We start from the raw sequence: 23,223 nt of genomic DNA, 5'->3' as shown, positions 1-23,223 counted from the left end.
GTCTCTTTGTGCAATCATCTCCAAACTCCCTGTGATGTGGATGAAGTTATCCACCTTGGCCTGGCCTCTCCAATGGTTGATGCCTCCTCTTATCCCGACCTCATCCATCCTACAGCTCCAGCTACACCTCCCACCTTAGCCTCTTTCCCTATTCTTTTGATAAGAGTCTGTCTCCCTTACTGAACCACCTTCATTTCCCATCTCTCCTCCTCTCTTGCAAAATCTACCTGATCATTTTCCCTACATCCTGACATGTATTGTACAGTATACTGGAACCCAAACGAATTGGAATCAGGTTATAATCCCTATTGTTTTTTTTGTATTTGGGACATTAAAAAACGACATGAATGACGCACGCACGCACGCACGCACGCACGCACGCACGCACACACACACACACACACACACACACACACACACACACACACACACACACACACACACACACACACACACACACACACACACACACACACACACACACACACACACACACACACACACACACACACACACACACACACACACACACACACACAATGCTACGTAGTACGTAGCACTGCTACGGTAGCAGTATGTTTCTAGTCTCGCGTAGCCAGACAACTATTCCACAATCTCCGAGGCAACAGTCTGGTAACGCGAGACTAGTATGTTTCAGACACAGAGTGACCAATGAGAGTCCTCCCATGTCAAAATACTTCCGGTATGCCTTCTGCCTTGCCTTTCCTCGGGAACAGCCCGCCGGGTGAACAAACATCAACCACGTAGATCACGGATTACCTACAGATATAAAGGTAATGCCATTAATACCCTACCTATCGAATAGGATTTAGACACCGTTTGCTTATTTGTGGAAAATGTAAGTAAGGCCAGTGATTTGGTTGGTGTTTTCCGTCTTGCTTAGTAGGACTTGTACTAGATAGCAACTGGCTAGCTAACATGCTGTCAGTCAGTCTGCACGTTTTGTATAGCATAGCAAGTTTCAGTGGGATCTATTTCTAGCCTAGCTCCGTTTGGAACCTCTATATTTCTATCTTAAACCACCATACACCCAGTCGACCCAGACCGACCTGGGGGAATGAAGCTTTATTGGCTTACATCATTTCCTGAATCAGCTGGTTGTATTTTTTTCAGTAGTACTAGTAGTACGTGCCAGTATTTAAGATACCTGCTGCCCATCTTTGGTAATCTGTTGATAGAATGTTGAGTGGACAGTCTCTTGGCAAGCTTTTGTTTTCCCGTAGCTCCTTTCGGAACCCTACGTTAAAGTTTCTGACATTTTGATGACTTTATGTAGGGTTCCTTCTCACCGGATTCAAGCGACATGGGATGCAATCTGATTTCCCCTGACTTACCCCAGTGCTGCGGTGTGGGTGTCACGCTGACATATTCCAAAAGAAGCATATGGACGCTATACGATACAACGAACCCTCTCACCCCCCCCCCCCCCCGAACGGCACAGAAGCCGTTAAGTATTTTTAATGTTTGTACGACCGTTTTGGCAGCTCTGAAATTCTCTCTTGTTGACATCCCATTGTACCGCCTCCAGCATCTCGGTTGGCTAGCAGCGCCTCCCTACGCGCCTCGTAGGCGCAGCTAGCCAACCGTAGGCGCAGCTAGCCAACCGAGATGTCAACAAGGAGGGACCGAAGAGAGAATTTCAGAGCTGCCAAAGCGGTCGTACAAACATTAAAAATACTTAACGGCTTCTGAGCCGTTCGCGGGGGGGGGTCAGATGGTTCGTTGTCTCCTATAGCGTTCATATGCTTCGTTTGGAATATGTCAGCGTGACACCCACACCGCAGCACAGGGCTAAGTCAGGGGAAATCAGATTGCATCCCATGTCGCTTGAATCCGGTGAGACCGGACCCTACGTGGTAGGTCCAAAGGAGCTCAACCCGGGGGGTCCGGAGACGGGCTAGTTTTCCCGTTGACATGGTGTTATTGAATTTAAGGCTGGGCAAAATTGGGCAATTGAACATATGTTCAATTGCCCAATTGAACTTGATATTACGATCGTAATATTAGTCTGGATAACATCTGGAACTTGGATTGATTGATTGAAATATGTATTAACAGTTTGCAGAATTACAGTACATTTCAAGCACAAACTCAATACAAAGACTGTTAACTGTGAGTGGACGACCCAATTAAGCATTACACTTGTTTACAAGAGGGTCCACCATGTTCAATTCATCAAAGGGATATAGTAATATTGCGATATATGACATAAGTATTGTCTTATAAGTACTGGTTTTAAAGGCTGCTTTAGAGTGAAGTGATGACATGTATGTGACTGTTCTAGAGTCTAGGGTAATAACAGTGGTCAGTGGGTAAATCGAAACCGTAGAGTCTCTAGACTGTTGAACAACTGAACAAGGTATGAACACAGCCTGCCTGAGGTTTTTTTACCCTTCCATGCTGCACAAACTGGTTTTTGAAACAGCACATTTTAGAAATATTGTACCTGCTGCTACTTGTTTCACCCCCCTGCATATGATGCTAATGTTTAAAAATAACATTTACACACCTGTAATATGATGCTAACATTCTGTACATATATCTAGCCGCAATACCAACCCTTGACAGCCCATTCCAAACAAACAAACGGAAAAGTCTCGTCTGATTCATTGTATAATTAAACAACGTTAAACTCACCAACATTGTTCTATCTGCCAAGTTTTTGTTTAATACAAATCCATTGTAGACATGTTATGAGCTACATTCTGTCAATAAATTCTGTGCAGGTGAAGTGTCAGTTTAGTTTTTGAGTGGTGCTAGCCACTCCTATAGAGCGTCGCAGTCCCGCCCCCTACCATGGACCAGGAAATGAATCCCAATGCATTTTTCCCATAGACATTTCAAAAAGTATTTATTTAAAGACGGTTACGCCGCGGACAAAGCCAACTCGAGTCGTGACAACTCACGACAACACAAACAATATTTTGGACCAAACAAATAATTACAAAGAAGAAAAACAACAAAAAAAGTGTTGTAACCTGCCGTTTTTTTCTTCTTTCTAATTATTTTTTCGGCCCCAAAAATTGTGTTTGTTGTCATGATTTGTCACGATTCGAGTTGGCTTTGTCCGCGGCGTAAACGTCTTTAAATAAATACTTTCTGAAATGTCTATGAGGAAAATGAACGGAGAATAATTTCCTGGTCCATGGTAGAGGGCGGGACTGCGACGCTCTATAGACAGCAATGTGTGTGCTGGCTGGCTGGCTGGCTGGCTGTCAGTCCGTCCGTCCGAGCACGGAAATAGTGTTTGTTGACCACCAAGTGTCACTGTTGCGCAGCCTAACACACACACACACACACACAGGCTAGGGAGGAGGGCTTGTACAGTACACTGAGTACAGTAATACAGCACAAGTACTTTACAGCACCACTCAATTCAGACAATTCAAGTACTTGTTTTCAATAACGCAACATCTTGCCATTGGGTTTTCCAATGGGCCCCGAACACACTAATCACCCCCCATATTACTTCATATTACTCAGGTGTAATGTGAATGGAGTATCAGATTTTCCTAAACTGGTGTCTGTTGATAACTTTTGCAGATGCCTCCAAAGAAGTCAGAAGCACCAAAACCACCACCAATAATTGGAAGGTTTGGAACTTCTCTCAAAATAGGAATTGTGGGATTGCCTAATGTTGGGTATGTACACACGAACACCATTGTCAAGCATGCCGACTATATGAATGACGTTGTTTGTTTTTTGCCATCAACAAGGTTGATGAGGGGAGCTATTGACACATTGATTCTGACCTTTTTCACTAGGAAATCCACTTTCTTCAATGTGCTCACCAAAAGCCAGGCTGCAGCAGAGAATTTCCCATTCTGCACAATTGATCCAAATGAGAGCAGGGTGCCCATTCCTGATGAACGCTATGACTATCTATGCGAGTTCCACAAACCACTCAGGTATATACTATATAATTGCAGTGTATTGCTGTTGTGCTCTCTTTGTCATAACGGATGATACATTCCTGTTTTTTGGCCATCTTTCTTATATGATCCATCTGTTTATGTGACTTCCTCTCCCTGTGCTCTCTCTCGTCTCCCTAGTAAGGTGCCAGCATTTTTAAATGTTGTGGACATAGCTGGCCTGGTGAAAGGAGCTCATCTAGGACAGGGACTAGGAAATGCCTTCCTCTCTCACATCAGTGCCTGTGATGGCATCTATCACATGACCCGTAAGATCAACCGAGTCATTCAGTGCCTGTGTGGCAGCATACAACTGAAATGGCAATATGGGGAGGGGGTGTTATGACCTCACTTGAGTAACTTGTGTGTGTGTGTGTGTGTGTGTGTGTGTGTGTGTGCGCGTGTGTGCCTCCAGTGTATAGGCGACATACTGTAGATGCGAGATACATTTTTTTTATTTATATGTACTAGCTTGTAGCCTATACTTTCCACACTTGCAAGGCTTTACAGAGGGCTATTATAGGTTTTTAGCATGTAGCACAAAATAATTTCATATCAGCTCCTAGGTGAAATTCCTTGTGCTGTCCTTGTAAAATATCACTGTGTAATTATAGGTGCATTTGATGATGAGGACATTATCCACGTGGAAGGTAATGTGGACCCTGTGAGAGACATTGAGATCATCCACGAGGAGTTGAGGCTGAAGGATGAGGAGATGATTGGTCCCATCCTTGATAAACTGGAGAAGACTGCTGTCAGGGGATCAGACAAGAAACTCAAGCCTGAATATGTATGTTTGGGTCATAAAATGTATATCTCTATCCTATCTATGATGTGTGTAACTATATTCATAGTATTTCATACATTTACTCTTTTCTGGTTGCAGGATATGATGTTAAAGATAAAGGACTGGGTGATGGAGGAAAAGAAACACGTTAGATTTTATCACGACTGGAATGAAAAAGAGGTATTATTTTCTGTGTATGTAAACTGGGGCCTCCCAGTGTATCTGTGGTAATGCTGTGATTTTAGCCATTGTGGGCGCCATAGCCCAGTGGAATATGGAATGTTAATGTGTGAATCTTTTTTTCCCTTTTCTCCCAAGACAAATTTCATGTATGTATATATTTTATAAATCCATGATAATGACCTGAGATATTGTGCTCCGTTGTACTTTGTAATTTTTAAGTAGCCTGCCAGGTTTAGCATGATTTAACTCATTGCTGTCTCTGCAGATTGACGTTTTGAACAAATACCTGTTCTTGACCTCAAAGCCCATGATCTACCTGGTGAATCTCTCAGAGAAAGACTACATAAGAAAAAAGAACAAGTGGTATGTTCTAACATGTCCAGGCTTATTTATAGTTTGTTTGCACATCTTGCACTTGTACATCAAAGCCTCATTTATATTGTGCCACATGGTTGTCTGACCTAGTATGAAGTAGCCTAATCCCTTTATGCCCTCCACAGTATATACTTAGTTGTATGACAGACAGCAAAAATAACTTTTTGTTTAAAAATGTTCACCTATAATGACATGCCCAAAATAGGGATGCCAGTTCAAAGTGTGTTTATGGTGGGTTACTTGTTCTACTGTTTCTTGTAGGTTGGCGAAGATCAAAGAATGGGTAGATGCCCATGACCCTGGGGCACTGGTCATTCCTTTGAGTGGAGCAGTGGAGTTTAAACTGCAGGAGATGGAGGAGGAGGAGAGGAATAAATACTGTGAGGAACAGAAGACGGCTAGGTGAGATATTTCACAAACACCTCTAATACACAACTGAGTTATTTTGTTTTCCTGCATCAGCTCCTAAACCTTCTGTTGGTTTTGCAGCTGTATAAATCATTATATTGTCAGGTATGCGGTTAGGTGCAAGCTTGGCTCAGGGACTGCATGGCCCCTGCCATGCAGAGTCCAAGGCACTTTGGATAATAACATCATATCCTGTGTTTGTAAAACATATTTACCTGGATTGTAGTTAAATGTGCAACACTATTGCCCATTTTCAGGGCACATTGCTATCAAATACATTTCAGATGGGGCAGTCTGTCCAGTCTCCAGATATAGTCAAACATGTTGGTGATATTTTTCCTGCTTAACAAGGTTCATTTGTTGTGTGGTTTGTTGTTAGTGTGCTGACTAAGATCATAAAGGCTGGCTATGCAGCGTTACAGCTGGAATACTTCTTCACAGCAGGACCAGATGAGGTGCGAGCATGGAACATCAGGGTAAGGATCCAGTGATATGAAGCAATTTTGACGATTAGATTAGAAATAACAATTGCTTGCTCCATACGCATAACAAGTACTTGCTTGCTCCATGTACTGCATGTTATCAACATTTATATGGGCTCAGTTGTTTTTGAAATTTTGAATTCATTTTTTTTATCGTGCTCTAACAGAACGGAACCAAGGCACCCCAGGCTGCAGGGAAGATCCACACAGACTTTGAGAAAGGCTTCATCATGGCTGAGGTGATGAAGTTTGCCGACTTCAAAGAGGAGGGTAGTGAGAATGCGGTAAAGGTATGTGTCTTGAAAATGGACTGTATGTGGCATCAACACCGTTCTGAATAACAGATTTCTTGACCAATAATGAAATGGCCATATTCTCTCCATTTTCATTCCCTCTCTGACAGTCTGTTGGGAAATACAGACAACAAGGCAAGACCTACACTGTGGAGGATGGAGACATTATCTTTTTCAAATTCAACACACCCAATGCACCTGCACCCAAGAAAAAATAATGGGCCAAGACATTGCATCAGGGGGGGTCTAAAGACTACAGACCCATCCTGCCCTTGAGAGCTATTGCCTTTTGGTTTTCATACTTCTCTCTTCAATTTGCCCGGAACAATAAACAATTTAGTTGGCCAAGGGGTTTTGTCAGGTCTTTCAGAGGAACACAGGAACATTTTAGTAATATCCATCCTACATTTCAATCTGCAATAGAATGTCCTATTCAATAGCCCATATGACATAATAACCACACACTGTTGATCAAGGGTAGGATTGTTCTGAGTGTGGATGGGATATTATTATTTTAGACTTAATTGAGTTGTCTGTCTCGCCTAGCCAGATTAGATGTCCGCCTGCCAATATCATCTGGATATGCAGGACTATGAGACTACTGTCTGTCTTTAGTATAATCCTGTATTCTTGCACTAGGCTCTGCGTAAAAGAACAAGCAGATATGGTACATGATTAGGACTGTAGGACTGTATGGCTTGAAATGCATTGCCTCACTCACCACCTGATGTTTTGCCAAATAGTGAACATATGAATACAATTTTTTTAAGTGGTGATTTCAACCCTATTGTTTTAATTAACTGAATTGAAAAGATATCTAAAGCAAGGGAGAATTGTAAAAAATTGCTTATTCTTTAAGGGATCCTGCTGAGGTCCTATGCATGTACTGCAACTTCGCCCAATAAAGAAAAATACAATCTGTGTAATTTAATTAGTATGCATTTGATGCGATTAGAACAATATGCTAAAAGGAGGGGGAGGGTGAAGTAATGTTGGCGAGCGGATGTGATTATGTAGTTATTGATAGCTGAGCTCTCCTGATAGTAAATGACAAACTTTTCTCTGCCAACCCAAACAAGCATGGCTGTATGAAAATGTGTCCCGCGATAGATTTAAACAAGGGGTCGTAAAAGTACAGAACTTTTTGGACCAGCACAGCTGGTTCCTTGTATTACTCTTGTGGCTTCACTGCATTCCTTCTATGTTCTCGTCCAACAACAAACAGGAAGCGCTCATTTCTTAATAAAACGACTGACGTCTTGGTTGGCCATAGATGTCTCACTTATCCACGTAGCCAACCAATCGCTTTAGAGAAGAAGGGCGGGACTTCCTGTAATGTGATGCAAATTTGACGGTCAAGCTTGTTAGTCCCACCTTTTTGTGTTTCCCGCACCGTCAATCAAAATAGAAAAAAAATCGACCCGAATTCACCGATCAACACTAGCCCGCCTTTGATAAAATAATCATGTTCGGAGTTTAGTTGATCAGATAATCTTCCGATTTACTACCGATCACGATATGACTGGTACGTAACATTTAGCGCATCGACGCGTACAACTAATCGGTGAGTTTGCGCTACCTATAGCAGAGCAACGCTACGTCTTTTAATCTTTTTGCTGGAGCTCCAGCGATATGGTTAGCTAACCAGCTAGCTGGCTAGCCGCGGAGTTGACAAAGTAAACATTCAATCTGGGTCGACATCGCTTTGGAATAGTCGCTGCAAAGTTGAGTTTCGCGGTCAACTCCCTTCGGACTGCAGAGTGGGGATGCTTTGCGAGCTTTTCTGGGAGGCAAGAGTTGAAGATTACAGAGTTTTGCTCTAGTTTCCCCTCTCTGCTAGCGCCACAGCAGCAGCCACTGAAACAAGGAGAAATGGCGTCCGCGGACGTGGACAGCAGTCAAAGCGAGTTTCTGCAACACGGCGGCGGAGCGGAAACACAGGTATATCCCGACATTTTAGGTCGCCTTTCTCCGAGCCTATGACTGCTGGATGTTTTTGAGAGCATGAAGTTCACACGTTTTAAGGTTTTGATGCATGGGGTGAACGCCGTATACTTCCTGTGTTCCCCTCAATAACGGCCACCCACTTTACCCCTCTAAAACCCGCCCATAGTGGGTAGGACACTGGAGTCAGTCACTTGGGTCGGCGGCTTGCTGAAAGATAGCCCGTGTACCTTTTGGACTGAGGGGATGCATGGGTCGTGTGGGTTTGTGTGGAATAACGTCGAATATAAAAACAGTAGTTCTACTACTGTAACACTCGTTCACCCATCCCCCACACACCTCTGGCGTTCCACCATTCCTAATGCAACATCGTCAAATCCTCTAAATCTGAGAATGTACTAAAATGATCAGGGAACCAAATTGACCCGTAAGGGTTGTACACTCAAGAGTTACAAATGGGCGAATTAAAACACTGAAGATGTTACAGAACCCAATTTGGCTCTGCGTTGGTGGGGTTGCCAGTATGCTGTCTGGGCGTCGTTGTTTAAGCCTATCAACAAAAAAAACAGTCTATGCTCATGCTGTGTTGTTCCCATGATTTACATATACAGACATCAATACTTTTATCTGATTCCCTTGGGTGACACTCTCCCTTTGATCACATCCGGAGTTGAGTTGCTCCCCCAGCCCATCTCTGATTAATCACTCCTTCCTTGGGGAATGGGATGGTTATATCTATTCTCATATACTCTGTTCTATTTTTTCATTCCCAGACGACAGACATGTCCGCTATTCAGCTAACCGGTTCTGACCGATGGGAGGTGTTAACTCCTGTCTCAACTGGGAAGGAAGACCACGGTGTTGTTCACATACAACATTCTGGAATTGTCACGTCCAATGGGCAGTATGTGCTTCCTCTTGGGGGTATTCACAACCAGCCCATCTACGTTACAGCATCTGGGCATGAGGCCTCGGCCAATGGCGTGTCTGGCATTCAGTATCAGGTAAAGAAAAAGCAAACACATGCACACAAACACACTTGTTATTAGCTGCAATGCTCTTATGTTCAAGACTGTTGCCTCAATAGGATAGCTGATTTTCACCAATATAAAAAAATAATCACACCCGTGTGAAATGAGGGGCGCTCTTGTCATCGTACATCAATTTATGTTAGCGGACATTTGACATTGCTACATAAGGTACATAAGGTGGTCCCTTATGCCAAGCCCACCAACATGTGATTGGTTAGCCGATTTGCTTGTTTACATATGATGTACGTTTTCCCTTCAATGGCGTTTAATGTTTTGATGTTTAATTTACATCATATTTAGCGGAATTCTGACGTAATTTCTCCGTTCATTGTCAATGGCAAAATTGAGACATGTGGGGACAAGATTTAGCGGACATTTGACCTGAATTCCCCTTTCATTGTTGAGACGTGTGGGGACAAAGCTGTTTAAAGAAGGGGCTAGCGCCCCTTAAAAAACAGATCACACTCGTGTGAACTTATGGCACCCACTGTGGCCGTCACATGATGTCACGGGGGGCATTCATTCATTGCAGATTCACTGCAACTATATACATCACAAGATGTATTTATATTGGCCACATGACGTCTCGTCATCATTTAGTGCCCTAAACAAACATTAAAAGTCCATAGACTTGGCTGCTATATGGCGTCATTTCAAAAGCCATGCATTGGAGGGGCTAGCGCCCCTCAAAAACAGTACAAGACCAATCTATATTGAACCTATAACACACGTCAGTCAGTCCACATTGACCAGAATCGTTGATCCATATCCACAGATCCAACATGCCGATGGAACGCTTGCAGGGTTTTCAGCGCAGGGATTGGATGATGGCACGGGACACATCCAGCTCATTGATGGTAGCCACGGCAACCTAGGTATCAGTGTTGCCACATCGTCAACCACAGACCTCCTGACGCAGGCGCAGTCGTGTGTCTCATTGAGCGGATCAGCGTACACCAGCACGTTACCTGGGCTGCCTGGCAACATAACCTTCGTCCCTATAAACAGCGTGGATTTGGAGTCGTTAGGGTTGACGGGTGCTCAGTCAGTCCCCATAGCAACGGGTGTAACGGCTGATGGTCAGCTGATCATGAGCGGCCAATCGCTGGAGACTCAGGGGCAGGAAACCAGAGCCAAGACCCATGCTAGCGCTAACCAAGAGCTCTACGTGCCAACCACCACTTCCTCCTCCACTTCCTCTCATCTTCCTGAGACCATTGATGGCACTGGGGTTCTGACTCAAGCAACAGCTGTGTCTGCTGGTGTCTCTGACCCCTCCTCCACAAACTTCAACTCCCACAACCACATGCACCAAATACAGGTTAGAACAACTTCACTGTAATACAGCAACAGTTTTTCTAATTTGTATTTACATATTGTAAAGACTGCTCATTCAAGCTGCTTTGCCTTTTTACCAGAGTACACTGTTGTGTATGCTTTTATTACTGACTTTGATATTCAATCAAAAGAAGGTTTGAGAGGCTGAGCTTGTTTTACTGTCCTACATTATTTGCAGGTGTCTACTTCAAATACACTCTCCCAACCCATCCTGCACATTTCCGGAGACGGTCAGACCCATTTAGCTCAGGGACAGGACCTATCATCGGCTGGTCAGACTCTACAAAATGTGCAGCTGATCAACCCTGGAACCTTCCTCATCCAGGCACAGACAGTTTCTGCTACCGGGCAGATCCAATGGCAGACCTTCCAGGTAAATTTAGTGTTCAGGGTTTTCGTGAACACATATTCATAGATCTCTACATTATTTCCCTTATGTTGCTGAAATTGTTTTTGTCCTTAATGCATAATTGATTGCATGTGATTACCTTGCTTATTGTAAGTCGCTCTGGATAAGAATATCTGACAAATGCCTAAATTGTAATTGTAGTGCATGTGAGGCAGATGCTTGTGCAATGCAATGTGTCTCATTGACCCCAGTTACATATTGCTTTAAAATGTGCTCTGTATCTGGATATCTTATGTGGATGTTGTAAGATCTGATCTGACCACATTCTCATTGCAATGTTTAGTTTACACTTTGCATTAATATGCATTTTTGCAATATGCACCCATACGACAGATTTAATTTCAATGCAAGGTGTAGATGGGGGTAATTGTGAGGCAGATTTAATGCCATCTTTCTCACCAGTTTTACATATAAGGTCTTGTTTTGTTTCTCTAGGTTCAGGGTGTCCAGTCTCTCCAGGGTCTCCAGTTGCCCCAGGGCCAGGGCCAGCAGCTGACCTTAGCCCCGGTCCAGACACTCCCACTGGGCCAGGGAGGACATGTCAGCCTGCCTAACCTCCAGACTGTCACTGTCAACTCAGTAACACAGACTGGGGTGCAGTACACACATGGAGAGGATGCTAATAGTCCAGCAGGTAAGGGACATTCATACATCCCCTCCCTGTATTTTTCATTGCTGCCATGTAAAAACCTTGCAGCAACTTTTAAATGATTTTACTTTAAGATTTATTCAATTCATGGAATGTAAATTAAATTGATGCCTTTATCCTTACATGCCCACTGCAAGAAGTTCCAAATCACAGATGCTCTTTATTTAAAAATGTCTCCTCCTTCCTCAGATATCCATATAAAAGAGGAGCCAGACTCGGAGGAGTGGCACTTAACTGACTCCACCCTGAACACCAGTGACCTGTCAAACCTGCGGGTCCAGATGGGAGATGAGGACATGGACGGACAGATGGGGGAGGGCAAGAGGCTTCGGAGGGTGGCCTGTACCTGCCCCAACTGTAAAGAGTCGGGAGGAAGGTGGGTCCCACAAACTGTATACAAAAAATACACATTAAAATATCTACATGCACAAAACTTTGATTTCATGCACTATTTTGTTCCTGCGAATACACACATTTACAATGTCACCTCATTTTCCAGACATGGGTTAGGGTTACCCTAACCCTAACCCAGACATGGGTTTAATGCAAACACCAAAACGGGTTCCTGCCCAAAATGGGTTAATGAATAATTATATTCACAAAGAGAATGAATTGTCTTATATCCTGTTCACCATTACGGACAGTTAAAAGCAATTTATGGATGTGTGGGTTTGTTGTGATATAAGCTAGACATATTTCCAATGGTGATCTACCTTCTCTCACAGGGGGTCAGGCATGGGCAAGAAGAAGCAGCATATTTGTCACATTCCCGGCTGTGCGAAGGTGTATGGGAAAACGTCCCACCTGCGAGCCCACCTGCGCTGGCACAGTGGCGAGAGGCCCTTCGTCTGCAACTGGATGTTCTGTGGAAAGAGGTTCACCAGGAGCGATGAGCTCCAGAGACACAGGAGAACACATACAGGTGAGAGTAACATGCATAACTGTTGTTTTTTTAAGTCACCGTTACCACTAGAAGCACCTACACCAAACACGCATTCAAAACATATTTTGTTTTTGTCAGCACATCTAACAGACAGACTTATCCACAGAAATAAGTCTCACAATTTTCATCACCTTTTAATAGAGGGTATGCGCATGACATCATCATCATACCCGGAAGTTATGCGGGAACGCATACTGAGTGGCATAATACTACTTTCTAGCCTTGATAGCCCATACATCCAAACGGAAAATTAAACAACACGATTTGCCGCTCACTTTATGCATGCGCATACCTATCTATAGTTATTTTCTTTATTTTACTTAGGCCATCTTGTAAAGTAGGGACTTGACTGTCTGTGAGGATACTGGTAGGTGAATAATTGCACCATCTGGTGGCACAATGGGAAATTAATTCTTGACTGGGAGATCATGACTTGTAAAATAATACAGGGATAGCGCATACATGGAACACTTTTATTTGACATGGGTGTTGTGTTGTTAGCTAGCCTTTTAGGCAGCTATGACTTGAATGTGTATGTTAAATTATTCATATTTTCCTGACAGGGGAGAAGAAATTTGTGTGTACAGAGTGCTCAAAGAGGTTTATGCGGAGCGACCACCTGGCCAAACACATTAAGACTCACCAGAACAAAAAAGGGGGAGTTGCCGTCTCCTCGTCTCCGAATCCCGGCGAAGCCATCATCACTGCTGACGGAAGCGCACTCATCCTTCAAACCACTACTCATGACCTCGTAGCCAATCAGGAGATTCCTTTGCAGTTGGTCACCGTGGCGCCCGGTGAGGTCAATGTCATCATGGAATAAGATGGGGGTGTGTGGTCTACGCATATTAGGAACTGGCCTATCACAGGGACCTCGGGCTTCCCCCCCCCCCCCTTTTTTTTAAAACATATGAATATATACGTAAATATATATGACAAATATATATATTTTAAGTAAGAGTTATCACAAATTTATGTTCGTTTTGCAGTCTTTTTATAAGCGGGCAAAAAAAAACAGTGAAATGTGGTTGCTATGTACACACGCGCAAACATACACATACGCACACACACACACTCAAATGCAACACAAATACTCAACACAATGAAATGCCTTATTTTGTATCATACTCTTGTATAAAATGCTGGAGGTGCATGTGTTTTTTAAGCTTTGTGGATGATGTAACTGTAATGGGGAAAGTGTTTGTCAAATGATGAATGTGGTGGGGGTTTTAGGAAGAGGAATGAGTACCTCTCCAGAATGATCATTTGACTTTTTAATCATTCGCTCTGGAGAGCTGGGCTCCTCGTGTACGAAGCAGGCGTGAAAGCAGTGGTTTTTACACACCCTACATACGAAGCAGCATGGCATCTACATCTGGACTGTAGCACTGATGGCTGGCATGAAATTCCTGCTCCTCAAAACATGCAATAACTCTTACATAATCACTTATTTTCCACAATACAGTCCTGTTTGTTTTCATGCCATGCTGCTTCAGTTAGATTATGTTGTCTGAAGGTCAGAATAGGATGACGGTGTATTTGAACTTATCTTAGGGGCGGTCTTGTCACTTCCTGGGATTTGGAAAAATGCAAATAGCTCTGAACAGGGGCGACTTCTTCCAAGTACATTGCTCTTCTCAGCAGAATGTCTGGTTATCTGTCCTGATGAGCGCACATGGTTCGCTGTGCTCACCTAAGTCAGAGGTGTCTTCATTTTAAATGCTTTTTCTTCACCCCGTTTTCCATTCATACTTTGTTGTAAATTCATGTTATATTCAGTTGTGCGTTTCACACTTGTCTGGGTTTTTGTAAAAACAAAGCCTTGGTTGGTAACCGTAGAAAATGACGGTTACACACACACCGATCTCGATACCTTCAACTTCGTATGGTGGCAGGGGAGTGGAAAAAACAAAGATGCACCCAAATGCAAAATGCTGCCGTATGATTCAGTGAGAAATATATGCAAAAATTGTCAGCTCATGGACAATTAAATTTGTGGAACATTCCAATTGGACACGGTGTGACATGGGATTTACAATTATTTTTCCAAAAGCCATTCTGTGTGATTCTGGTGACTTGTCACCGAGTCGGGAAACAATCATGCCATTTTTTTCCCCTAAGTTTTGTCCATGTTCGTAGCATCCATTTACATGTATATTCTCTTTATTTTTCACATTGTTTATAGAAGCCATTATTTAGTTAACGGAATCTGTTGTATCAACCTTATTTTAACTGATTTCTTTTTTTTAAGAATGTGTAAAATTTGAATGTTACTTTTTGTAAAACCTTTTTTCAAATGGATCACAATAAAAGTCTGAAACCTTCCAGTAATAAGTTAATGTGTTGATGCGTTATAAACCCACACCGCTCAAAACAGCTTTGTATCCCCTCCCATTTTAAATAAGTTGTTGCATCGTGTGTATATCTCTGCTGTCGGGAAGAAACCACCCAACTCCAAAATGTTCATTTTTCAGGAAACTAAGAAAACCGTATATTTTGAAAACGAAGCAATACTGCCTCATCAAAATTGGTGTGACTTTACATATTTTCAATTACTTGCATGAGAGGGGGAGTTAGTTGCTTTAGCAGTTTGAGGGTCCAATGGAGTTTTTGTCCAATAGGGGCACGGTGGCACAGTTGGTAGTGCTGTCGCCTCACAGCTAGGTCCTGGGTTCGATTCCCGCTGTGGGTGCTGGCGGCGTGTTTCCTCCTCCGCGTCATCAGTGCCCATACCCGAGGCGTGGTTGGCGAAAGGGCCTTTCTGTGTGGAGTTTGATGTTCTTCCCGTGTCCCCTAGGGTAGGTACCCTCACAAAAAACATGCAGTAATCCTGGTCTCTAAACTGCCTCCCCCTGGCCAGCCGGGGGGCCTGATGGAGGGGAAAGGAACTGGTTGGAATAACGTGTTCCTTCCACGTGCTACGTCCAACCAGGGAAACTCCCCCGTCAGGTGTAAAGGAGCAACTTGGACACTCAGGCATGAAGGAAGCATGAGTTCAAGTCCGTTGCTCTCCCCATGTCCCCCATATGTGGGGACTAGGTTGGCGGAGAGTGTGTAGAGCCCAGGATCACATTATAGATAATTGACACAGGGGTGAAAAATGGGTTACAACATCGTGGGATAAAAATATAGGAAAAAACAAAAGGCGCAGACGAGAGTAGCTGCACAAATTGCCGTCATTAAGACGTGCATTGGTAATAGTTTGTGTTGTGTGTGATGTAACACCTGAATATGTAAGATCATGCGCTGTGTTGGAAGTGACTGTGTTCACATCGAAGGAGAGATAGACAGGCAGACAGATGTTTTCCTGGACTGTTTCCAAAGCAGGAGGACCAAAGCGATACTATCATGCTGCTGTAGCAGTGAGGAACAAACTTTATTCCTTTGGAGGCGTGGATAATGGAGAGTTCGAGATGGATGTCCATGTCTTTGACACAATGTCTTTATTATGGAAGAAGTTACCTCCAGTGAGAGATAGAAGTGGAGATGGTCAGCTTGAGGTTCCATCCGGGCGCTACGGCCACACAGCTGTGCAGGTAGAAGATACAGTCTACATCTGGGGAGGTGATGTTGTCTGCAATGTGCTTTATGCATTTGATGTGGACGCCCACAGATGGTTGAAACTCAGCAGGGTTTCTGGAGCTGTTCCAAAGGCGAGGTGGTACCACTCGGCTTGTGTCTTGGGGAAGGTCATGTTTATCCATGGAGGATACAACCAGCTTCTTGGACATGACATGTACAAGTTGGACACCAGCACAATGGTCTGGCTTTCATTAACACCAGAGGAACTCTACCATCTGCTTCAACACGTCACTCTGCCACCATCATTGGAACAAAGATGTTTGTATTTGGGGGCGAGTCGGGCTCGGCTCCCGTTGGCCCACAAATATGGAGACAACACCACTACTACAACACCATCAGAGTGTTTGACACAGAGACTAACTACTGGCTGAACACGCCTTATGCACATCTTCTTCCAGAAGGACGATTTGGTCATTCAGCCTTTACCTACAATGGAGAGCTGTACATATTTGGTGGCGCCCAGATGCATCAGAAACTCAATGATCTGTGGAAATTCAGTCCGGAGACCTTCTCCTGGAAGAAGGTTGAACCCAAAGGGAAACACCCGGGTCCAATGTTTGGTATGTGCTGTTGCATGGTGGGAGATCGTTTCATCCTCTTTGGAGGGAAGACAAACACTGGTATCGCTGATGACATGTTCATCTTAGACTTGAGTCCTAGCCTGAAGACGTTATGCAAGCTAACTGTTATTCAGTATGGTCTGGAACAGTCTGAACTCCCGCACGACCTCAGGTGGGAACTGGCAACAGTGGGCCTCGGTTCTTAAGAGGAAATTTGTTCTTAGACCCACTTCAGTTTTTAAGAAGGTTTTGGGATCGCTCAATGTTTTCTTAGCTGTGATTTGTTCGTAGGTAAGAACAGAATCTACACACACTGTTGAGGACTCGTAGGGTGCCTTTTTTGTTCTTAAGTGCAATCTGAAAACATAAAGGAAGAACAGCGCCCTCTGCATGATGCTCAAAGTTTGGTCTGAGGACCTCAAGGGGTCCTTGAGGAAGTTCCAGGCAGTCCACAGCAAAATATGGAACATTTTACCACTTTAATCCCATTTTATACTTTGAAAATAGCCAATCTACAAGCTCACAATGGAATAACGTGTTCCTTCCACGCGGTAAGTCCAACCAGGGAAACTCCCCCGTCAGGTGTAAAGGAGCAACTTGGACACTCATGGAGGAAGCATGAGTTCAAGTCCGTTGCTCTCCCCATGTCCCCCATATATGGGGACTAGGTTGGCGGAGGGTGTGTAGAGCCCAGGATCACATTAGATAATTGACACAGGGGTGAAAAATGGGTTACAAAATCATGGGATAAAAAAAGTTTTTGTCCAAAGCGTTTTTTTAACTATCCATTGAATTCAATCCATTCAATATTTTCACAGTGTTCAATAGCACTGATTTATGCAAAAAATAATTAAAAACCTCAAATGGAGTTAGGTGGTTTCCTCCTGATAGCAACGACGTATACACAATGATCTGTATACAGCCCATTAAGCATTAAGACCCCAGGCCGATTCTACAAATTTGTAGATTAGATTTAAAAAAAAAAATAGGTGTACAAGCGGTCACAGCACGGCACGAAGTGATGTGCTTGTAAATGTTTTTTTTTTCTTTTTAAGTTTGAAACGTTTTTAAAATGACAGATACAGTTCCTGGTATTAATGGGTTAAAACAAATGCTACTGCACTAGCAAAGGCTTTACATACACACAAAGGAGACAATTTCTGGTAAGACCACACATTGAATATTGAGAATTTTATTTAAAAAAAATGGATTGCCAACAGTTAACAGTACAGTTAGTCAAAATCAAAAGGTGATTTAGCTGCTGAGTTATCATGACGGGTCCTTGACTCCTTGGCTATAGTGACTCTGATGTAATAGTTAAAGCAGATCCCATCTGCCATAACATACTAGATCTGAGCTGCTGAGTCTTAAAAATCTGATGTTTCCAGTGTAAATACAGCCTCTTTAAATCACATTAACTCAGCAGAGAATGGGTGGGTTGACGCTACATTACCTTCCCTCAGCTTAACATGTAAAATAAAATTGCACTTCATGTTCTAATAATGGAGAAGACATTCCCAGGAACATTGAAGGAAAGCATGTTGGTGACAACTAGAAGGTCACAGGTTTGATCATCACTGTTAGACAATCTGTGTGTATGTAAGAATAGAAACAAACATTTATTTTACAGTGTGTGACTGCAATACGGTCTTAGAAATAATATTTTGGCAGTCCTGGAGAACATCTACTTCCTTGAAGCCATTAACCTGCTGCTGGATTAACTTCCTCTGGACGGGATTCAGAAGCCCTCATCAAATCTGATCAATGTTATCACAGTCCACCATAAAGACTTGCGATTAATTTAAAGACAAGACATTTGTTTGGAATAGGGAGAAAACAACATTCTGGGTCCATTTCCTGCATACACAGATTACTGCAGTACAAAGGAAGCCAATGAACAAACTATTTGGTGTGTCAGCAGATTTGAATAGTAAAAGACATGTTCACCACAGTAACTAAAATACAAAATTAGACCAACTATTAACACATTTCCTAAAATTAAATCCACAGAATTGTCCAAAAGAAAAACTACTGATATTTTGATAATAACTATAGCCTTTCCCTTTCACCTCAAGTGTGCTTGATCCAATTTACATACAAACTGGCCTTTCTTCTGCCATGAGAAATTCAGTCGGCTTGCTGTCTGCATCTTGGCAGGTCTAGCCACTATAGCCTGAAACCTCTTTCCCTGAGTTTTACTTTCCACAGGAAACTGGTGTCGGGGATGCAATCAAGGCTGTGTGTTTTTTATTTAAACAAAGCACAGTTAAAACCAAAAAAACAAGTTTGTGGTGTCGATGTATAAACCGAGCTCCTAAGCATTTTTCTGTATCCAGGGTCCTTTACATACATCATTTCTTGGTTGGATCTGATTTCAGACTTTGTATTATTTTGATAAGATGGATGTTGATTGTTAGATTGCCCATCTAACAATACTCTTCAGACACTTTAGTAATAACCAAACCTTGTAGGACCTGGATGTTATCAAATAATTTGGGCTCTTTTCCAACTACCTATAGGGACCTTGCTCAAACTTATACAAGACTAAACAGGCCTAAATCATCACAACATGCCCATTGAAATTAACACCAGTCACCTGCCAAATTCTGGTAATTTTTGGCTCTGGCTGAAACATTTCCCAAATGCTAGGAGCCACTTTGGCACTTAAACAATTATTTGGGAAGGTGTTGTTCTATTAGAGAAATCAAATTGGCTGGCTAATAGTGGAAGCAGCCAGTGGTGTTTTGGATACAATGTGGACTACAAATTTAGTTTCCTGTCCAGATCAGAGTTCCAACTGTGATAACCTCCATTTTCTCTCAGTTAAAATTCTGATTATATTTCAATATAACCCAATGGAATTGGACTGAACTGGCCTCAGCTGTTCTATCTAGACAGATGGTTTGTCAGGCGGTTAAGTTAATGAGCAGTTATGGTCATGGGTAATGATCACATTGGAACGGTTCCTCTTTGTGCTTACAGATGCAGCCAAAGTCGGGATATTCAATCAGTGCAAAATGTACACAGGCCAAATGTAAAACAGGGAGGGGAAAAAGTGATTTGGGAAGAAAGAATCCATATTCAAGGTTGTTATGCAAAGTACGCGCGCACGACACACACACACACACACACACACACACACACACACACACACACACACACACACACACACACACACACACACACACACACACACACACACACACACACACACACACACACACACACACACACACACACACACACACACACACACACACACACACACACACACACACACACACACACACACACACAGAGTTTCCCCTCACACTGTATATAAAGAAAACAAGAAAATAAATCCAACCATTTGTGGTCTGTGTGCCAGGAGTCAGCCGTTCCATAGGAGGAGAGGTGTCTCTCCCATGAAGCAGACTCTTTAAACAGAGTCTAATTCACTGCCTTGTCACAGTCTCTCCAATGGACACTCATAACTCTATGTGAACATCTGGGAGACAGAGAAAGAAAGACGGAGAAAATGTGCTTCAATAACAGATGCTCACAAATCACGATGGATACTTAAAGAACTAACTAGACCGGGTCAAAACCCAGTAAATGGCTGGATCTTGTCAGGGCAATGTGTGCGATAGATTGTGGGCAATTTGTTAAAGGGATAGTCAGTGGCAGTGTCTATAATGCAAATTCCTGGAATATTTATCTGTGATTTCCTAGCGAAATATTGATATTTGTTGTTTAAGGTAGGATAAGTGATATGTTTTTGTTAAAAGGCAATATATTATGATAGTAATCATTGCTATAGACAGAGTGTTTGTTCAGTAACATACATTTAATAAACAGAAAATGCATTTACAGGTGGGTTGCAGTATTTCAGCCAGTCAGGACAGTGCCCATGTAGCAGCTTCAATTTGATAGAGTTCCAGTTCCTATTTTATCTGCTCATTTCTTTGCATCATCGCTTCCAACTGTTTAGCCTGTATCCTGTGAGAGGTCTCTGCCCTGTTTAGCCTGTATCCTGCGAGAGGTCTCTGCCCTGTTTAGCCTGTATCCTGTGAGAGGTCTCTGTCCTGATTGGATACAATTGGCCTGAAAATACATTTTCAGATGGCAGACTGCTGGGCGAGTGCTAGTGCTTTGGCATGGGGGTCAGATCAACATATGGGATGAATTCTGTACTGTCAAAATAAGATAATACAGCGCACATCCTCCGGTCTTGGTGCTGAGCCAAACTGTTAAACTAACAGATATCATAAACAAAAGCAAGGGCTCTCAACTCACTTTGTAATGCTCCAGGTAAATGTATTCACAATCACAACAGGCAGGACATACAACGTTTCGACCCGTATCGGTCTTTCTCTAGTATCATACTTGAGAAAGACCGATAAGTCATCTGGGGTGCTTTAACTGCGCACACTCTCAAACCTTTTATGTCCAAAACTGTTACTTTTCACTTCAAAACATTTCAAAGCAAAAATAGGCGATCTACAAAACCACAACAGTCTATCCGGAAAAGGTTTCATATGGACTACTAGATTTCGTGACCCAGCAGTAGAATTTTGAAAAGTTGTTGTCAATTTTCTTGTCAACCATGTCGCTGGTTGGTGCGAATGTTCAGTCTGACAATTGAGCATGATGTTTTGTTTTGTTTTCATTCTTAATTACTCCCATCATCAGTTGCGGTCTGCCTCTGTCTGTCTTTTCTGAACCTCTCTGCCAACCTTAAGTGTGCGAGTTGACATTTCACCTGAATGCATAAAAGGTAGTGCATGTTTAGAAGACTGGCCTGTCCTTGAGACTTGTTCATCAGTGTTTGTGAACATGATTATGTTAATGAAACACAATTATCGTGTTCTTCAAATCGACTGACGCAACGGCATCTCATTGAAATAAATCACTGGTGTATTCATTCACAAGACAAACATACCGGTTATCTAATCAAGTTTTTATTTATTTTAATTTTGAAGAATTCCCCAGCAAAAAAAGTGTTAAATAAGGCGTTGGGGCATGCAGTCCAGTGCCCAATGGGGCATCTACCTATGGTTAGTTATACCATACAGCGATTGTATAGTTTGCTGTTAGGCCAATGATGTAACTTCAGTTAATCAAACACATGCAAGTGTATTAGTCGGTCCAAAAACAGGTCTAGCCAAAAATAATGTAAGGGCTGAATCGTGGAATGTGAATAGTTTCTTTAAGAACTTTTAAGATTAACAATGGGACAAAAATTTAAAAAGAACCACCGCTCATCCGCTGAAAAAAACTTAAGTGATGTGCTAGAGCCTGGAGTCACAAAGGGAAAATGAGAAAAATAAAGGGAAGCTCCGCACACTCAGATCTGCGCACAATCAATGTATTTATTTTGCAAGCTTTCGGTCTACTGACCTTCTTCAGGCATAATCAAAAAGTGACATAGGACAGAATATATGTTCATCACTTGATTGGATGAATGATCACACCTGTGTCAAACATTTCAATTAGAATGATATCTCATGGGAGTTGTAGTTCTCAGTGAACTACAAGGCAATGGGAAAAAAACTGTGTTCGCTGGATTCAGCCTCCAGCCGAATGAGGGAGAGAGAGGTCTCTCTCTCATGTATGTGTGTGCCGGTTAAATACCTGTATCTGGCTTCTGTGCTGTGTGATTGTTGTCTGCTGCTCTCTGCTGCACTTTGGTCTGCAGACGTTTAACCTCCTGGTCGTAGTCTGTCCACTCTGCTACGATTCTCACAGCAGCGTGCAGCTTGGGTTCCTTGGTCATGGGGTTGTTACACTGGAGAAGAAAACAAGTTAGTCAAGAGAGCGGAAGGAAGCAGTGGACCAAATCGACCATAAGTACTAGTATCTGAAAGTATCTTAAATGCAATCGGAGATTCCGCCTATGATACATCTAGGGACATTGAAATCAGTGGTTGCTAGCAAGACGGCCGCTAACAAAATTACACCTACTGCTTTGAAAATGAACAATGTCACCATAGTACTAGGAAGGACCACCCTAAATACTTTGATTGTTTTTTGCAATGTAGGTCTTTTTTTCTTTTCTTTTTTTTTTTTACAAAGCAAGATGGGAGATTGATATCAGTCTCTAGTTGAGCTAAGCATTTAGAGTGACTTGTTGTGAGCCTTTTCTAGTCACATCCTTGATGTTCACTAACTGATAACAGGCTCCTACCAGGTCTATGGTCTTGGCCTTTTTCTTGGAGCTGTCGTCACACCAAGTCTCACACCACAACCACTCCTGGGGCAGGGACTTGATGGGTACCTGGTGGATCATGTTGTTGGGAAGATCCTGCACAGAGGCAAAGAACAAGTA

At 42.8% G+C, this 23,223-nt stretch overlaps 3 protein-coding genes across 5 annotated transcripts in view; 2 read left to right on the top strand and 1 right to left on the bottom strand.

Annotated features, from left to right (window-relative positions):
• Positions 1–638: 638 nt before the first annotated feature.
• Positions 639–7,411, top strand: LOC306941943 (obg-like ATPase 1). The gene is made up of 11 exons (XM_079527580.1): positions 639–794; positions 3,565–3,662; positions 3,786–3,929; positions 4,074–4,201; positions 4,547–4,722; positions 4,819–4,899; positions 5,168–5,265; positions 5,539–5,679; positions 6,065–6,161; positions 6,335–6,457; positions 6,571–7,411. Exons 2-11 carry the CDS (start codon positions 3,565–3,567, stop codon positions 6,676–6,678), a joined length of 1,194 nt encoding a protein of 397 aa, XP_079383706.1. The 5' UTR covers positions 639–794; the 3' UTR covers positions 6,679–7,411.
• A 416-nt stretch (positions 7,412–7,827) lies between these two features.
• On the top strand, positions 7,828–15,108 carry LOC306942549 (transcription factor Sp3-like). Its single transcript, XM_079528530.1, has 8 exons — positions 7,828–8,401; positions 9,178–9,408; positions 10,211–10,756; positions 10,952–11,146; positions 11,618–11,816; positions 12,021–12,207; positions 12,557–12,753; positions 13,338–15,108. Exons 1-8 carry the CDS (start codon positions 8,333–8,335, stop codon positions 13,595–13,597), a joined length of 1,884 nt encoding a protein of 627 aa, XP_079384656.1. The 5' UTR covers positions 7,828–8,332; the 3' UTR covers positions 13,598–15,108.
• A 2,984-nt stretch (positions 15,109–18,092) lies between these two features.
• Positions 18,093–23,223, bottom strand: part of uggt1 (UDP-glucose glycoprotein glucosyltransferase 1) — a 39,203-nt gene continuing 34,072 nt past the window's right edge. For all 3 annotated transcript variants that reach the window (XM_079528297.1, XM_079528298.1, XM_079528299.1), the window contains exons 38-40: positions 23,083–23,199; positions 22,530–22,683; positions 18,093–20,403 (exon numbers count right to left, since the gene is read on the bottom strand). In XM_079528297.1, the coding sequence (XP_079384423.1) occupies positions 20,384–20,403; positions 22,530–22,683; positions 23,083–23,199 (291 nt within the window). In that variant the 3' untranslated portion in view covers positions 18,093–20,383. The remainder of the gene's footprint in view (positions 20,404–22,529; positions 22,684–23,082; positions 23,200–23,223) is intronic.

Source organism: Electrona antarctica, assembly GCF_951216825.1.
Source record: "Electrona antarctica genome assembly, chromosome: 18".
NCBI classification, from domain to species: domain Eukaryota; kingdom Metazoa; phylum Chordata; class Actinopteri; order Myctophiformes; family Myctophidae; genus Electrona; species Electrona antarctica.
This window is presented reverse-complemented; position numbering and strand designations above follow the sequence as displayed.